Source organism: Typopeltis vanoorti, chromosome 5 (genome assembly GCF_054136105.1).
Source record: "Typopeltis vanoorti isolate ZY-2024b chromosome 5, IOZ_Tvanoo_1.0, whole genome shotgun sequence".
Classification (NCBI taxonomy): domain Eukaryota; kingdom Metazoa; phylum Arthropoda; class Arachnida; order Uropygi; family Thelyphonidae; genus Typopeltis; species Typopeltis vanoorti.
Window position 1 is genome coordinate 72336856 of NC_143553.1, and position 19914 is coordinate 72356769.

At 38.2% G+C, this 19914-nt stretch overlaps 1 protein-coding gene across 1 annotated transcript in view; it reads right to left on the reverse strand.

The window, feature by feature from the left end:
• LOC150106523 (voltage-dependent calcium channel subunit alpha-2/delta-2-like) overlaps positions 1-19914 on the reverse strand; it is a 174232-nt gene that overhangs the window by 46831 nt on the left and 107487 nt on the right. The window contains exon 7 of the mRNA XM_090393426.1: positions 9400-9460. Within this exon, the coding sequence (XP_090249552.1) occupies positions 9400-9460 (61 nt within the window). The remainder of the gene's footprint in view (positions 1-9399; positions 9461-19914) is intronic.

Below are 19914 nucleotides of genomic sequence, written 5' to 3' on the forward strand. Positions count from 1 at the left end.
AAAATTAAAAAGCTTACTCAACTCATCCAAAGACCCACTCCCTCCACTAGCTCACCCTGGAGTATACCAGATTTATTGTACTTGCAACATACCATATATAGGAGAAACAGGATGCACTATTCCTATTAGACAAAAAGAACATAAACGACACATTAAATATAATAATTATGGTGAAGCTGGCCTTTCGGATCATGCCCTGAATACCTTACACAGAATTGACTGGAAAACCACCAGCTGTCTACATCACACTAGAACATGGTATGAACAGAAATTCAAGGAAGCCTGAGAGATTATCAGCAACCACCCCAACCTGAACAACAATGATGGTTTAAAAATCCCAAACACATGGAAGGTATATATTCGACCTTAACTATAAACAGGACTGTAGAAAATCCATAATAAATTTAGTTTAATTCTTTATCCTAGTGAGAGCAAACAAAGTTTGTGCCTGAAAATATCTTCAGGACTGAATATAGTGTTGTACTATCTTACCTGGGTAAGTAGTGCAACACCAAGGCAACTCGTAGCAAAGGTGGAGCAAGCTACCAACACCCCTATCCCAGTATCTCCCATAATGCAAAACACATTTCCTTGTGGATATATATACTGTTATGCATTATGGGATTGGCCACTACCCAGACTAGTTTCGACCTTTATTGAGGTCTCTTCACAGTGGGAGCCAGGCCCAGAGATGGAGATACCAGGCAAAAGCAGTAGCAAGTCCCTCAAACCATAGGTAAAGATGACTTGCTACTGCTTCTGCCTGGTATCTCCATCTCTGGGCCTGGCTCCCACTGAAGAGACCTCAATAACGGTCGAAACTAGTCTGGGTAGTGGCCAATCCCTTAATGCATAACAATATACATATCCACAAGGAAATGTGTTTTGCATTATGAGAGATACTGGGATAGGAGTGTTGGTAGCTTGCTCCACATTTGCTATGAGTTGCCTGGTGTTGTATTACTTACCCAGGTAAGATAGTACAATACTATATTCAGTCCTGAAGATATTTTCAGGCACGAACTTTGTTTGCTCTCACTGGGATAAAGGATTAAACTAAATTTATTGTAGAAAATCCAGTATTGTAAATCAAAAATAAGAATTGTAATACTAAAAATAGGACACCAATTGTTTCTGAAAGAAAACCATCTAAAAGAATGTTTATTCCTGTCATTGTAAAAATAAAATTTAGCTTGATGTAAAAATTTATTTTTTATTTTATTTTATTATTTTTTTATTATTTATTTATTTTATTTATTTAAAAAAATTTTTTTTTCCCACCAGAGGTCACACCAGTAGAATAACATGTGATGAAATCATTGTTTCTCTAGCTTACAGTTAATGATGTAACTCAGCTTGTCCTGTATATTTATGTATGCTCCAGAGGATGATCTTGATGTGTAGATCGAAACATCGGGATAATAAAAAAGGTTTTTTTTTTTTTTTTTTAAAAAACACGGTTGTAAATTCCATAAAATTTTAAAACTTATATGAGAATTTTTGAGAGAGATTAAATGTGGAAAAAAAAACATCTCTAACAAAAATCCTATGTTGTTTATCCTATATTGTGCCAACATAAACTCCTTCAGCTCAATTTGGAACTGTTAGCAGTACAACATGCCTAATTGTGTGCACAGAAATAGGCACACCAAAATGTGCATCCAATGCAATATATGTTACAACAGGAGACTAGTTGACGCATTACAATACTGAACCTAGCCAACAGGTTGATATTCAGTGGACTAGTTGCAATACAGTGCAGCTTTTCATTTCAAGAAACACTGGAGAACATTATGTTAATATCATGGAGAAAGTTTCATGTGCAAATTGGAGGAAAAAAAAACATAAGATAAAGCAGGAGTAGGTTGTGGGTAATATAAGGAAAACTACAAATATTTCATATGAAATTTGAACAGAAAGCTTATGGGAATACACTCACCGGCATTTACAAGTTGCCCTATAGCTTCTGCATTTAGTTTTGAAATAATGCTGGATTTAATATCCACTTGATTTATATAATTTCGCATCACCAAAATGAAGCCTTTGGGCTCTTTATTTTAGTAAAAGGAAACATTTGTTAAGCTTATGAACTATAATTGATTTCAAATTACTAAATATCTAGTTTGAAACTAAATCACATACTGAAGTTGTTGAGATTATCTCTAATATCCAATATCCACAGTCTCCATCATCAAATTCTGTTAGCAGTGCAACAGACTTGAACTGCAAATGAGTACTGCAAGGTGCATTAAAATGCACCTTGCATATATATATTAATGAGTACATATTCTACTGTACTCATAATGGCATAAGTTCATGTATTTAAGAACAAAAAAAAATATATTTCATGATTAACAACAGCACCAAGGAAAAGTAAAAAGTAGTATTGCAGAATGTACAGAACGATTGTTTAATTAATTAATAATAATCTTCCTCTTAAAACAGATTGTTTAATGTTAAATCATGGAAAGGCAGAACTGCACATCATCTCACCTGTTATTGATGAACATAATTAAACAAAATCATATTAAACTTGAGATCAAAATAAAGGATATCAACTAATATAGATTTATCCCCTTAAAATAAAGGCTGCAAATCTTCCGGATTTTAATCAAATTAAATAATTGCTGTAAAATCTTTAATAGAAGTTACAGAATTTAAATACTTAGGAAATACAATCTTGCAATACAATACTGATTCACAACTGGAAGCAAGACTACAAATTCATAATAGAATGAATGGCATAATTAAAAGAAATTTTGGAAAACAAATGACTAAAGAAACTCAATTAAGATTACATAACATGACCTCTAAAACATCTCTCAAATTTGGAAGCGAAACCTGGATTCGAAAACAAAGAAACAAATATTTGAAGCAGCACAGATGAAGTTTTTAAGATCTCTCCTGGGACCTGCAAGATTAGATAAAAAGAAAAACACAGAAATAAGAGAATGATTATAACAAAATAACATCATACAAGAAATAGAAGCATACCAGCAAAATTGGCTACACCACATAGAAAGGATGAATAACAATAGAATTCGTAAACTAGCACTAGAATATAAACCTACAGGAAGTAGAGACTGTGGACGTCCAAGATTAAGATGAAAAGATCAACTTCACCTGCAGAGCAGCAACAGGACATAAAAGGCATATACCTAATTCTAGTAGTAAGACTTATACGTTGGTTAGACATAACTGGTAATTAATTTACGGAATTGACAACGCATATAAAGTAAATAAATTAAAGATAACTTTAATGAATCACTTCTATATTTCGGCAATGTCACATTGCCATCTTCGGGAACATAAAGATATGGTATGTGCACTAAGGAACTAACAAAGCAAATGAGGAAGAAAATAAGAACTAATTTTGTTCCTAAAGTCCTAATGGTGCCCTCTTGCAGGCTAATTTGGTAGTCTTGGCAGTTGGGCTGAAGTTCTCAAAATGAAAGTCTCCCAAATTTGGGGCAGTTTCATGCACCCAAATTTGTTGAGGTTAGGAACGTTTTTTTAGAGCTGCTGAAGATTCTTTGAATAGTCTTTCGTATTTAAACTTGCTGCGATGGATTATTTTTGTCTTCTTCCAACGAATTTTATGGTGGGTATCTAAGGCATGGTCTGCCAGTCCAGAGCGGCTGTACTGGTGAAAACGGATGTAGTCTTGGTGTTCTGAAATCCTGATATTTGTTGTTCTGCCTGTTTGGCCAAAGTAGGACAATTTGCAGCTGCAAGGGACCTGGTATACACCAGGTAGGTCTAGGGGAAGTGGTTGGTCTTTGGTAGAGCGGATAAGGGATGCCAACTTTTTATATGGTCTGTAACAGGAAGTAAGGTCATATTTTTTGAGGATATTAGTTATTTTTTCAGAGGTGCCCTGTATGTAGGGGATAGTGATAGACTTGGTGTAGTCTTTATTGTGGAGGGGGGGAGGGGGGTTGTGGTTTATAGGTTTTAGTATTTTTTGGATTTTTTTGGGGTTGTAGCCATTGGCTAAGAAAGTGTTGAGGATGTGGTTTAGTTCCATAGTCAGGGCCTTGTCATCTGAGCAGATTAATTTTGCCCTGTTATATAGTGTTTTTATCACCCCATATTGTTGTGAGGGGGGGGGGGATTGCTGGTGAATGTATCTGCCAGTGTGGGTGGGTTTTCTGTAAACAGAGAAAACCAAAGATCCATCAAGCTGGCGGGTGATTAAAGTGTCTAGGAAGGGGAGGGTGTTGTTTTCCTCTTTTTCTAAGGTGAACTGGACTCTGGGATGTTGGTTGTTTAAGTGTGTTAGGAAGGAGTGGAGTGTATCTGAGCCATGTGGCCAAATAGCAAACACATCATCCACATAACGAAGCCAAATAGTGGGTTTTTGTGGGGCGGAGTTTAAGGCTTTCTCTTCAAATGTCTCCATAAAGAAATTGGCCAAGGGTGAGGAAAGTGGTGAACCCATGGCTGTCCCCTCTATCTGTTTGTAGAACTTTCCTTGCCAAACGAAATAGCCTGAGTTCATTGTGAACTGAAATACGGCTGAGATATCGGGAGGAAACTTGGCTTGGATGAGCTCAAAGGTTTCTTTGAGTGGGACATTAGTGAATAGGGAGGAGACGTCAAAACTGACCATTATGTCAGTGTGTTGGAGAGTGAGGTTTTCTATACTGGCTTTAAAGTGGGCCGAGTTTTTTATGTGTGATGGTGTGTTGCCAGTGTAGTGTGTGAGCGTTTTGGCTAAATGTTTGGCTAATTTATATGTGGGGGAATCAATGCCATCCACTATGGGACGTAATGGCACATTTTGTTTATGTATTTTTGGGAGTCCATATAATCGGGGGGGTCTAGAGTTATAGGGTTTAAGTTTGTTGGTGACTTCCACAGGCCAAGAAGTGACTTTCTTAAGGAGACTGTGGATAGTTCTAATCTGAGAGTTGGTCGGATTATATTCAATGGGGAGGTAAGTAGTACGGTCTCGTATTAAAGAATTTAGCTTACCTTTGTAGTCTTTTTGGTTAAGTACCACAGTGGAGTTTCCGTTATCAGCTTTGGTGATTACTATTTTTTTGTTGTTTTTTAATTCTTGTAGGGCTGTATATTCGTTTTTGGATAAGTTGGATTTTGGAGGTTTGGCTTTAGTGAGAACACCGACTACATCCAGTCTCACGTTGTTGGCGATGTGGTTAGGCAGGTTGCGAATTCCACGCTCTATTTGGATCATGATTTCTTCAGCAGGTATCCTTTTAGGAGCTAGGGTGAAATTGTGACCACGTGAAAGTGCGGTGAGTGCTTCAGGCTTTAAAACTGCCGACGAGAGGTTGACTACTGTGTTAAGTGGTGGCTGGGGTACAGAAGTAGAAGTCTTTGTCAGGTTTTCATATTTTTTCACGTGCCGGCTACGTATTTTTTCGAATTCCTTTCTTGCCGATGTGCATGAAATGTCATGAAGTATCGACCATAGATCAAGGCCGAGTGTGTTAGAAAGCTCTTCCTCCAGCGCCCGTACGGTTTTGTTTTCGTCGGCCAGGAGAATGCGCGTCGCGGTAATTTGTTCTCTTAACAGGGCGAAGCTAGTGCGGTTGTAAATACGTAGAGCTTTCTCGGAAATGAAACGGTGCTTTAGTTTGACACAGTTGGGGATCACTTTGTTATCCCGGCAGCGTTTTAGGAACGTCAGACGATTTATTTGCCTCGATATCTTCAACCTCAATTTGACGTATTGACGGGCCTTTCGTGCGATTGCATCTCCGTGGATGATCATGATTCTAGTAGTAAGACTTATACGTTGGTTAGACATAACTGGTAATTAATTTACGGAATTGACAACTCATATAAAGTAAATAAATTAAAGATAACTTTAATGAATCACTTCTATATTTTCAGAATCTTCAGCAGCTCTAAAAAACGTTCCTAACCTCAACAAATTTGGGTGCATGAAACTGCCCCAAATATGGGACACTTTCATTTTGAGAACTTCAGCCTAACTGCCAAGACTACCAAATTAGCTGATAAGGGAAGCTCCACTGTGGTACTTAACCAAAAAGAGTACAAAGGTAAGCGAAATTCTTTAATACGAGACCGTACTACTTACCTCCCCATTGAATATAATCCGACCAACTCTCAGATTAGAACTATCCACAGTCTCCTTAAGAAAGTCACTTCTTGGCCTGTGGAAGTCACCAACAAACTTAAACCCTATAACTCTAGACCCCCCCGATTATATGGACTCCCAAAAATACATAAACAAAATGTGCCATTACGTCCCATAGTGGATGGCATTGATTCCCCCACATATAAATTAGCCAAACATTTAGCCAAAACGCTCACACACTACACTGGCAACACACCATCACACATAAAAAACTCGGCCCACTTTAAAGCCAGTATAGAAAACCTCACTCTCCAACACACTGACATAATGGTCAGTTTTGACGTCTCCTCCCTATTCACTAATGTCCCACTCAAAGAAACCTTTGAGCTCATCCAAGCCAAGTTTCCTCCCGATATCTCAGCCCTATTTCAGTTCACAATGAACTCAGGCTATTTCGTTTGGCAAGGAAAGTTCTACAAACAGATAGAGGGGACAGCCATGGGTTCACCACTTTCCCCACCCTTGGCCAATTTCTTTATGGAGACATTTGAAGAGAAAGCCTTAAACTCCGCCCCACAAAAACCCACTATTTGGCTTCGTTATGTGGATGATGTGTTTGCTATTTGGCCACATGGCTCAGATACACTCCACTCCTTCCTAACATACTTAAACAACCAACATCCCAGAGTCCAGTTCACCTTAGAAAAAGAGGAAAACAACACCCTCCCCTTCCTAGACACTTTAATCACCCGCCAGCTTGATGGATCTTTGGTTTTCTCTGTTTACAGAAAACCCACCCACACTGGCAGATACATTCACCAGCAATTCCCCCCCCCTCACAACAATATGGGGTGATAAAAACACTATATAACAGGGCAAAATTAATCTGCTCAGATGACAAGGCCCTGACTATGGAACTAAACCACATCCTCAACACTTTCTTAGCCAATGGCTACAACCCCAAAAAAATCCAAAAAATACTAAAACCTATAAACCACAACCCCCCTCCCATCCTCCACAATAAAGACTACACCAAGTCTATCACTATTCCCTACATCCAGGGCACCTCTGAAAAAATAACTAATATCCTCAAAAAATATGACCTTACTTCCTGTTACAGACCATATAAAAAGTTGGCATCCCTTATCTGCTCTACCAAAGACCAACCACTTCCCCTAGACCTACCTGGTGTATACTAGGTCCCTTGCAGCTGCAAATTGTCCTACTTTGGCCAAACAGGCAGAACAACAAATATCAGGATTTCAGAACACCAAGACTACATCCGTTTTCACCAGTACAGCCGCTCTGGACTGGCAGACCATGCCTTAGATACCCACCATAAAATTCGTTGGAAGAAGACAAAAATAATCCATCGCAGCAAGTTTAAATACGAAAGACTATTCAAAGAATCTTCAGCAGCTCTAAAAAACGTTCCTAACCTCAACAAATTTGGGTGCATGAAACTGCCCCAAATTTGGGAGACTTTCATTTTGAGAACTTCTGCCCAACTGCCAAGACTACCAAATTAGCCTGCATTAGGACTTTAGGAACAAAATTAGTTCTTATTTTCTGCCTCATTTGCTTTGTTAGTTCCTTAGTGCACATACCATATCTTTATGTTCCCGAAGATGGCAATGTGACATTGCCGAAATATAGAAGTAATTCATTAAAGTTATCTTTAATTTATTTACTTTATATGCGTTGTCAATTCCATAAATTAATTACCAGTTAGGCATATACCTAAATTGTTCAGATGATGATGACGAAAATCTTTAATACGAAAACTGGCAATAAAAAGTAGCTAAAATGCAGACTGAAAACAAAAGCGTCAATTGCATTCTCAAGTAGTGAACACAGGACAAATAATACAGCTTAGTGAAGGGCATATATTAAACATGGAAAGAAAAGTAACATAAGTAATAGAGTAAGATATATTATAAGGATTGAGAGAGAGAGAGTGAGAGAAATTAGTCAAAACACCAAACTAATCATATACATTAGAAGAGGTTAAAGGCTTTATATTACATAAGGGAATTATCATTATTAATATTCAAGATTATGTAAATAGAGCTAATTTAAGATGGAATGGTCATTAGGAAAAGGCAAGTGTGGCATAATCTTCTGAAACAGTCAAATGAATAATTCACTTGGCTGCTTCAAACGACAGAAAAGTAACAGCTGATCAAAATCAAATAAAATCAAGATATACATCAGTTTGGTGATATGAGTTTGCTGAAAGGAAACTGGTAGCAAAATATTAAAAAGTATTAATTGTATCATATAAACCACTAAATATAACACTATTAAGTGGTTTATAGCAAAAAAAAATGCTTTTGAAAATATATAATTATGTAAAACAGCTGTGTAGAATAGGATGAAACAGGGGTAGAAACATGTGTAATTAAAATGCATCCCTATACAAAAAGTTGAGAATACTTTGATTGTAGTATAGTTCTAAGGAAAACTTGATTTCTACATTAAAAGCTGCTTTACTATATTTGTCAAAGTATCTTGCTTCTTGTCTCTGATTTCAAGTTTTTTATTTTACTGTTTGCAATTTTGATCAATCTATGTCAATCAAACTACAGCAAACACAGCTATAGTGAACACATCGTTATTTTTTAATTCTTCTTCTTATTATTATTATGTGACACTTCCAAGGAGTCCAAAGACTCATCAAGGGAGGTCACCTACTCTACAACTCAATCTCCACCACTCAAATCACCAACTGCAGCAAACTGCAACTACTATCATCATCTACACCAGAGCCATCTACTGCCCACTACCATTAGTATTTTCGCAGACAATTACAAACATCTATACCCACGGTGGGATTCGAACCCGCAGCCTTTTACCTGGAGAACGGATAAGATTACCACTTCGGCCAACCCAGGCTGACTGGGTTAGCCAAGTGGTTAACATCAACAAACCAGAGAAAAATGCACACCAGAATTTCACAGAATCAATGTTGAGCAAAAGAAAATTACTATAGGAAGCCTTTCAAAATATAATGAACTAGCTCTTCGGCTTTGTATGTTTGTTGTAGTGAGAATTGACTACTTTATCTTGTTTACAATAATGTCCACATGTTCCAACATTTTTTCTTCCGTTTCTTTTCCAGATATATAATGTTACAACAGGATGCTAAACCTGTATAAAGAGTGCCAAGTTATCTAACAATTGTCCTGTAATAAGTTCACAGTGTAGCTAAAAAAAATTGTTTCATAAGCTTCTGAAATGAAACAAACAGTATAATACCTATTTAATTTCAATACATAAAACACTTTTATAATACGATTTTATTTTCTACTTGTTATTTTTAGACTTACCATGGCCGTAATCTAACATCATAAAGATCTGGAATACTTGGGATGTAAACCCATTTGCTAGCTACAAAGGGGGGGAAATGTCAACATTTATAACAAATTCAAAATGTTATATGAAATATTTTAAGGTATTGTATAATTAAAAATTAATATTTCATATTGCACTTTTTTTTTTTTTTTTTTTTTTTTTTTTTTTTTTTTTTTTTTTGCATATGGAATGACTTTCATGCTGAAAATTGCTTTAAAGATAAATTTTGTGCAATGAAAGAAACATAATGACAGCATATAACTCAAATTCATATCTAGTCACTTAAGAGGGAATAAAGCATATAATTACAAAGTTATTCATACTAACCACTGCTATTTATAAGCAAAAATGGAAAGCATTTGTTATACAGTTATGCTTATCCAGATCCAGGGATAAAAATGGTCATGCAACAGGAATGACTGGAATGGTCATTAGGAGAATGTTTGTGAGCATGAAGATATTAGAATTTCTCAACATTACTAATGTCTTCTAATAATATTAGAATGAAGGATACAGGACATATAAATTATGTAGAAGGTATACTGTGAACGAAAAAATAAATATAGGGAGTATGGTAAGTTTGAAACGCTGTGAAGTTTTCGAACGTGGTGTTAATTGGGAGGATGAATTGCAAGCAAGAGTAGGTAGCTCACAGACCGAGACAGATGAGCTGAAAGAGATTAGGTGACCAGAAACATTGAATGCAAAGTGAATCAGAGTAGAAGTGAGAGAGAGTTATGGCAATGATAAATGAGGAGAGAATAGGAGAACCAATAAAAGAGAGAGAGAATGAGAAAAATGTGAGAGTGCTGGAACCAGGAATGGAGAGATGACAGGACAATAGGTAAGAAGAGGAACAAAGAAAAAAAGTGTTAGAGGAGAGAGAGAGAGAATGAGGAAAGCAGGTGAACAAGGAAGAAACAGAGTGGTAAGAGGTGTGATATATCGAGACTCGATAATCCGTGGTGTGCAAGTTTAGGATGCCAGAGGAGTGTTTGCCTGGGGGAACGATAGAAAGTGTGACTATGGCAATTAAGTAAGGTGAAAGGGTGGATGAAATGATTGGGATGGTGAACAGAAATGACTTGAGAGGCAGTGTGAATCAGGTGGCAAGAGATCTGAAGTTCATGCTTGAGGTTGTACTGAGGGAGGGAAGATAGTGTGAGTGTTGCCCATGTATGAAAATTCAGAGCTACAGAGAAAAGCATCAATAATGAATAGTATAATAGCCAGAATGTGTTGAAAGAAAGGTTTGGAATATATGGATGCTTGGAGGGCATTTGAGAGCAGAGAGGAACTGTATGCGAGAGACGGCTCGCATTAGAATGAGGAAGGATATAGCTATCTGGAGAGAAAATGCTGTTCTCTGAACAAGTCAGTGTGTCAATGCAGGGAAACTAGAATTATCAGGGTGGATAGTAGAATGGGAAAATGGGAATGCAGTATTTTGGGAAAACGTGCTTAAGAAAGGGAGAATACATCAAGTAACACTGAATCCAGTAGAATCTGGAGGGGATAATGAGGTATCGAAAGAGTGACAATATCTTAATTCGTTATACTCATGCCAGGAGTATCCAGAATAAAGGGAATGAATTGGTGGCACTGATAGCATCAGCCTGTCCAAAGATTATTGGGATCTCTGAGACCTGGTTGATGGAAGACGATATACTGACAGGAATGGAGTAGGATATAGCATTTTTCAACAGGATAGGAAGGAAAAACCTGGTGGTAGTGGAATAACTTATAAGTGATGACCTGTGTCCCCTCAGAGTGGAGGATTTGAAGGGCAGGACAGGGCAAGCACTAATGGTTTTGATAGCATATGGTGTGTGTGTGGGGGGGGGGGGGGGGTAGTGATATTTAATGGGGTGTTGTGGCAAGCAGGAAATCCTTAGTGCAAGAAGAATGACTGTTATGGGAAATTTTAGCTACAGCAGTAGAAACTGGGAAGAGGAAACTACATAGAGTAACAAGGGAATGGAATTTATGGAATTCTTGAGAGACAAATTTCTTAGGTAACATGTAATTGAAAGCTGATCATAACAGAAATGACATCGCTGCTCCCAGTTGGAGAGAGAGTGACCATGTGGTTTTCACTTGGAAGATGAATAGACATGCAGGAGTATCAAAGAAAAGGGAACTTATGTGGAAATATAAGGTGGGTGAATATAATGGTCTTAGATATTAACTTGGGGCAGTTCCATCGAAGGAAGAATTGGAAGGGCAAGATATCATTAGTGCTTGGGAACTTAAGAAGGAATATTTATTAGCAACAACAGCAAGCTATATAATGCAAGTGAAGAAGAGAAAACACAATTTAGAATAAAGTGGATGACAAACAATATCAAACAGGAACTGCAGGTGAAAAAGAGGTTATGGAAGAGATATAAGGAGAGGGGTGTAGAGCAGATGAATGAAGAATATAAGACTCAGGCCAGGAGGATGACTGCATGGTAAGGAAGGCAAAAGAGGAATATGGGAAGAGATTGGCCCTGAGATCTAAAGAAAATCCCGAGGAATTTTTTTCCTATGTGGAGAGCATAGAGTGACTGAGGAAAACAACATAGTGGTGTTATTCAATGAACACTTTATTTGGGTATTTCATCGTGGAGAAGTAGGTTTTAATACTAGAGAATCAGCTCCCAACTGGTGGTACGAGTACCCCCCAGGTGTACACAAAAAATAATCAGTAATGGTGGAAATTACCTCATTTCCACTATTTTACATTAAGATAGGCACTGAGCAAAAGTCTCAGTATTTAAAAACAGGTATTTTAAAAACAAGGGGTACAATTTATAGAAATGGGTTTAAAAGGGGTACACGGAAAAAGGTTGGGAACCACTGTACCACAGGGATAGGGCTGGGTCAAGGTTTTGAAGTGCAAGAAGAAAGTATGTTTCGAATACTGTGGATGCCAATAAAGCAGTGGGACTGGATAGAATTTTGCCACTGGTTTTGAGAGAATGTGCTAAAGAACTGACACCTCCACTGACCTGACTTTTCAATGAAAGTCTAACCATAGGAAAGGTACCCAAGGAGTGGAAGGAGAATAAGCTAGTGCCACTGCATAATGGTAGCAAACTGGAAGTGTCAAACTATACACCAGTTTGCATTTCATCAGTAGTTGTGAAGATCTTGCAGAAATTAGTGAGTGATCATATTCAGCTTCGGACAGATAAGGGGAATATTATATGAAAGTCAGCATAGATTTGTTAAGGGAAGCTCTTGTTTTAGTATTAAAAAAGGCATATTCTGCCATTTTTTTGGATTTTATAAAGGCATTTGAGGTTACCATATGATAAGTTGATATTTAACTTCCAGCAGATGAGGTCAGGTTAGTGAACTGGATTCAGCAATCTGGTAGGTGCCATAGAGTTGTGTGTGTGGGGGGGGGGGGGGCAGTAACAAGGAGCAGACAGTTACAAGTGGGGGGGGGTCCCACAGGGCTCAGTACTGGGACCTGTATTGTTTAATCTTTATACCAATGACATTATCAATGGATTGTAAGGAGATATTCAGTTGTTTGCAGATTATGTGAAGCTGGGAAGGGTTATTAGTAATAGTGCAGATGTTGTAGATCTGCAATAGGATTTAAATAAACTGGACAGATGGACAAATGGATGGGGATATCAGTTTAATGCAGCTAAATGTAAAGTCCTGAAGTTTGGGATACATTGATAGGGAGCTGCATACTCTGTTGGAAAAACTGTACTGGAAGAAAGGCAAGGGATCTGGGGGGGGGGGGGGTAATGATTGATAGGAACCTGAAATTCAGGGAACATACTGCAAAAGGTGGTGAAGGTAACCCAGAGAATTGCTATAATACTGAGAAAGACACTGATCTGCAGAGCTGAAACAGTTGCCATTCAATCGTATAAAGCCCTGATCACACCACACTTAAGACTATTGTTCTCAACTGTGGTCCTCAGGATTTGAAGGAGATAAATTAACTGTGGTAAGATTGCAGAGGCAGATAATAAATATGGTATCAGGACTGTACAATGTTAGTAAAGAAGATGGCTGAAGGAATGTGGACTACAGAGTTTGGTATATAGAAGCAGAGATGATATTATTCAGGCTTTTAAACTGTTGCAAGTTAGTTACAGCACTGACTGGGGAGTTCTTTCATTTGGTGGAACGGGGGGGGGGGGGCAAGGACAAGGGGCCATCCCTGGAAGTTATGAAAGGAAGTTGTGAGCAAGAGGATAAGGAGTGGTTTCATTGCATGGAGGGTGGTTGAACTGTGGAATGCATTGCCTAAAAGAGTGGTGAAAGCACGAACAGTCAATGAGTTCAAGGAGTGGTTCAAAGAGAGTGATTGACTTTGTGTTTTCTAGGATGAGACTCCCACAATGAGTGATTGAAAGAGAGTTTTTGCTCTCTTAGGTTTCTTCTGGAATTTCACTCCCAGTGAGGGGGGGGGGCTTAGATTTCGGGGAGAGGGGGTTGCCTTGCGAGAGCATTTTGAGTCTCTGGGAAGAGTGCTTTCCGGCATCGTCTGTGTCGGTGGGTGCTTTTCCCTGAAATATGAGCAGTTATGCTCACTGATGGTGAGATGAGCCTGTCATTGGGTGCAGCCAAAGCTAAGGTGGATGATCTCTCTCAGTCACTCATCGGGAGTGATCTGGGGGATTGATCTAATTGTCAGCCTGGTTGGCCGTGTGGTTAGCATATTCGCTCTCCAGCCAAAAGACTGCAGGTTCAAATCCCGCCGTGGACATGGATGTTTGTGATGTCTGTGAAAATACTAGTTGTGATTTGTTGTAGCTGCGAATTGAGTTGTGGAGACAGAGAGTTGTAGAGTAGGTGCCCTCCCTCGATGAGTCCCTAGAGGTGTCATGTAATAATAATAATAATATAAGAAGAAGAAGAGAAAGCAAAAGACCAGTTTGTGTTCATGAAGGTGTAACAATATGATCAATATTAGGAATGGTTTAAACACAATTTCTACTTGCATTCTTTTAGTTAGTATAAAGTACTTGAAAGTTTTTTCACTTGGTTATACTTTAAGTTAAAGATGCCAAGAAGTCATATTACCAGTTTAATCTTTTATCCAAGCATAAACAAACAAGGTTTGCAAGTGGAGCATCATCACAACTGGGCTACTTGTATATAGAGGATAATGACTTCATATATTAATAATAAAAAAAATAGTATGACTTCATATCGATTGCTTTAGTATTCCATGCAAAGCATATCCACTTCTGAAAAGTGTATAATGCTATGTATTAGGAGGAAGTACCACTACCCAATCAACCTATATTTTCAATGATGATGATGATGATGAGATGTCATCAGTGGGAGCCAGACCCAGAGGAGAAACCAAGGTTGAAGTAATGCAGAAGCCATATACAGATAGTAAAAAGGTGTATCACTTTATTATTAAAATACCCTGAATCAGAGATAGATGTTGAAACTTTTTCACTTGGTTATACCTATATAATTATATGTATATGGGAAATATGTGACTTCTGCATTACTTCAATCTTAGTATCTCTTCTGGGTCTAGTTCCCACTGATGTTGCTTTGTAATATTCGTCTTTAGATTTTCTCCTCCTGAGGAATAGAAAGGCTCTGCTTGTTATTTGTTTTTGCCTATCACTGAGTAGGGCCACTATTGTTTCCTGTCCTGGAGTGATTCAGATCAGGAGTAATGAATTTAGTAGTAATCTTCTGGGGTAACGAAATGAGATTTGGAGTAATCTTGTAAATCATTCAGAGTTTTTAGAGACATATCCCTGAATTTTAACATATCTTAATAATGGTCAAATCCAGCCTGGGTACTGGCCCCCCTTCCCATAATACATAGAATTATACACTTGTGCAAGGAAGTGTGCTTTGCATTATTGGATACTAAGGCAACTGATGTGAAGTCATTACTCTCTATATAAAAGGAGCCCAGTCGTGAAGCCACTTCATGCACAAACATTGTTTGCTTATTCTTGGTTTAATCCTTTATCCTAATTTCTTGGCATCATTAATTTAAAATTTAAAATACAAAGTACCATCTCTGAAGAATGCCTAACTGTGAGTGTAAATGTGTTTGTGTGTGCGCGCGCGCACACACACACGCGCGCACACACACACGCGCGCACACACACACGCGCACACACACACACGCGCACACACACACACACACACACAGTGATGTCTGGTTTGAAAGTATTTTATGTGTGGTCATGTTTTTATGAAGCTCTTGTATGACTGCCATTTTTTTTTCTGATTGATTAAGTTTCATAATTTTTTTTTGTTTTTTTAGTATATTACTGTAGTTTTTTATTGGATTTATTATATATTACATTTAGTAATATACTTGCAGATATAGAGTTAATTTAGGTTCTTTTAAAAATTATTATATCCAGGCCTCCATGGAGTCAAAACACTCATCGTGGAAGGTCGTTCTTAGGAAACACAAAGTTTATCATACTATTCCTTGAACTCATTGACCGCTCTTGCTCTAACCATTCTCTCAGGCAATGCATTCCATGGTTCAACCACCCTCCACACAAAGAAACCACTCCTCACCCTCTTGCTCACAGCTTCCTTTTGTAACTTTCAGGGATGGCCCCTTGTCATCACTCTTCCCCGCCATTCCACCAAGTGAAAGAACTCCCAATGTCTACTGTGTAACTGTCTCTAAACAGTTTAAAAGTCTCGATCATATCACCTCTCCTTCTATCCACCAAACCGTGCAGACCACATTCCCTCAGTCGATCCTTTTGAATTAACATTGTACAGTCCTGAAACCATCTTTGTTATCTACCTCTGAACCCCTTCCACAGTTAATTTATCCCCTTCAAATCCTAGGGACCAAATATGAAAACAATAGCCTAAGTGTGGTCTGATCAGGGTCTTATACAAATGAATGATAACTCTTTTATCTCTGCAGGTCAGTATCCTTCTCAGTATTGCAGCAATCCTCTGGGTTACCTTAACCACCTTTGCAATATGTTCCATGAATTTCAGTTTTCTATCATGGGAGTATGCATATTCCCATCGATTGATCCCAAACTTCAAGAATTTACATTTTGATGCATTGAACCGACATCCCTATTCATTTGCCCATCTGTCTAGTTTATTCAAATTTTCTTGCAGGGCTGCCACATCTGCACTATTACTGATAACCCTTCCCAGCTTCACATCATCGGTAAACAACTGAATATCCCCTTGCAATCCATTGACAATGTCACTGATATCAAGGATGAACAATACAGGTCCCAGTACTGAGCCCTGTGGAACCCCACTTGTAACCTGCTTCCTTGATATGGTCCCACCATACACAACTCTCTGATATCTATCAAACAGCCAATTCTGAATCCAGTTGACTAATCGGACATTTAAACCCATGTGCTGCAACTTAATATTAGCTTATCATGTGGCACCCTGTCAAATGCCTTTGCAAAAAAAAAAAAAAAAAAAAAAAAAAAAAAAAAAAAAAAAAAAAAAGCAGTATATGCCTTTCCTGCACTTGTAACTTTATTATAAAAGGCATTCATATTACTAAAGCAAGGCATCCCTTAACAAATCCATGTTGATTCTCACAAAAAACATTACCCTCATCTGCCCAACGCTGTATATAATTGCTCACTAATTTCTCCAAGACCTTAACAACTACTGATGACACACAAACAGTTCTATAATTAGACATTTTCAGTCTGCTAACGCCCTTGTGTAGCGGCACTATCTTACTTTTCTTCCATTCCTTGGGTACCTTTCCCATAGCCAGACTTTCATTGAAAAGCCAGGTCAATGGAACTGTCAGTTCATTAGCACATTATCTCAAAAATCGTGGTGAAATACCATCCAGCCCCACAGCTTGACTGGTATCCAGAGTACTCAGTATTTGGAACACACTCTCCTTTGCACCTCTAAACCCTGAGCCTGCCCTATCCCTCTAGCATTAAAACCTTCTCCAGGATAAAATACTCCAATAAAGTGTTCATTGATCAACTCCACTATGTCATTTTCCTCTGTCACTCTATTCCCATTTTTATCCCACAATGTCATTCTTCCACAATCATTTATCCTTATACTGGCCACATAGCTAAAATATTCCCTATTTTCTTTAGATCTTAGTGCCAATCTTTTCTCATGTTCCAGTTTTGCCTTCCTCACCATACTGGTCATTCTCCTGGCCTGCATCTTATATTCTTCGTGTGTCTGCCCTCTACCCCTCTCCTTATATCTCTTCCATAATCTCTTTTTCAACTGCAGTTCCTATTTGATATTGTTTGTCATCCACTTTACACCAAATTGTGTCCACTTCTTCACTCCTGGAATAAAGCTTACTATTGCTGCTAACAAATATTCCTTCACAATTACCTAAGCACTAATGATATTCTGGCCTTCCGATTCTGACCTCCCTGGAACTGCCCCAAGTTGATATCTAAGACTATTATAATCACCCACCTTATAATTCCACATGTGTTCCCTTTCTTTGATACTCATTCATGTCTATTCATCTTCCAAGTCAAAACCAGATGGTCATTCTCTCCAAATGGGGGTGGGAAAGAGATATAATCTCAGTTATTATCAGCTCTTCTGATGCTATGACCAAATCCAAAACTCTTGAACCTCTTGTTCCCTCTATTATATGTTGCCTAAGACATTTGTCCCACAAAAATTCTTGAAATTCCATTCCGTTATTACTACATGCATTTTCCTCTTCCCAGCTTATACTACTGCTGTAGTTAAAATCTCCCATAACAATCATTCTTCTTGCACTTGCCAAGCTCAACTGTCTAAACATCTCCTGCTCCATACCCTCTGTGCTCCTTGGCTTACAGCAACACTCCACTAAATATCCTGTCTTGCCCATCTCTACCTCACACCATATGCTTTCAAAACCATTAGTGTCACTGCCTTCCACTTTACATATCATAAGCAGTACTCCACCATCATGTTTTCCTTTCCTATCCTGCCAGAAAATGCTGTACCTTGCTACTTCAGTTCCTATTATTATATCGTCCTCCGTCAACCATGTCTCAGAGATCCCAATAATCTTTGGCCAGGCTGATGCTATCAGCGACACCAATTCATCTCCTTTATTTGGGATATTCCTGGCATTAGTATAAAGCATAAAATTGTCACTGCTTCTATACTTATCACTGTCCCCCTCTCGACCTCACTTGTCTCAGTGTTACCTGATGTCGTCCCCCTTCCCCCAAGCACCCATTCCCACAAGAGGTCACGCCTGCTACCATCCACCCTGGGAATTCTAGTTTCCCTGCATTAACACACTAACTCATTCAGAAAACAGCAATCTCTCCAGATGCCTTCATCCTTCCTTATTCAAATGCAAGCAGTCTCTTGCGCTTCTCTCCTCAAACGCCCTCCAAGTATCCACATATTCCAATCCTCTCTTCTGACACATTCTGGCTATTATGCTATTCAGTATTACTGCTCTTCTGCTCAGCTCATCACTATCATACCTGGGCAACACACACACAATCTTTCCTCTCTGCGTTTTCTTTTGCACAAACTCAAGCAAGAATCTCAGATCTCTCGCTGCTCGATTTACATTGCCTCTCAAGTCATTCGCGCCCATCATCACAATCATTTCATCCATCCTTTCATCCCTCTTAATTGCCATAGCCACATTTTCTATCGTCCCTCCAGGCAAACACACCTCTGGCATCCTATCTTGCACACCCATAGATCATCAAGTCCCCATACATCACACCTATTACCACTCTGTTTCTTGATTGCTCACCTGCATCCCTCACTCTCTCTCGTCTGTAGTACTGATGTTCATTAATTATTTTTTCCACAGAACAGCCTGTCTGCCCAAAGTATGTTAAAATACGTTCGCAAGGTATTTCATAAACACCAGCTAAAGAGAGGGGCAATAGTTTATCTCTTGTGAATGGCAAAAAGATGAGATATTTTGTTGTTAAGAAAATATGAATTAAGGTGAAACGTCTTTAAAATTCTACCAATAGGTTCAGAGATGCCAGAAATATATGGAATTGGAACCATGCAGTCTAGTGAAGAATCCTCAGATGTTGAATGTAGGAGTCAATTATTCAGTTAGATTTGAGCGTTGTAATCATTTAATTCCATTAAAGTGTTTAAAGTTTTAAGAGTGAACAAGCTTTGCTGTAAGCATGAGCTAAAAAAAAAACATTATGCACTCCATTAATCAATGACTTGAGAACACCAATTACAGATTTTGTTAACATTATTTCTCAAGCATGTGGCAATCATTTTAATTGTTAAACTGACAACGTACCATTAATTTAAGTAAAAAAATAAGTTATTTTCATTAAGGTTTATTATTTTGGTTATTATGTTTGTTTGTTTTTTAATTTTTTCAGTTGTGTCAAATTTGATTCTGACCAACTATTTGACCTGAACCTAGCTTGTTTTTCTCCATGTTTCTCTGCCAATTCTTCTTAGCCTCTTCTCAAATATGCTCTCAAATCTTACTTGGATCAATCAGTAGGGCAATTTCTCTGTAATTTCCATACCTGTTTTATTTCTCTTTTTAC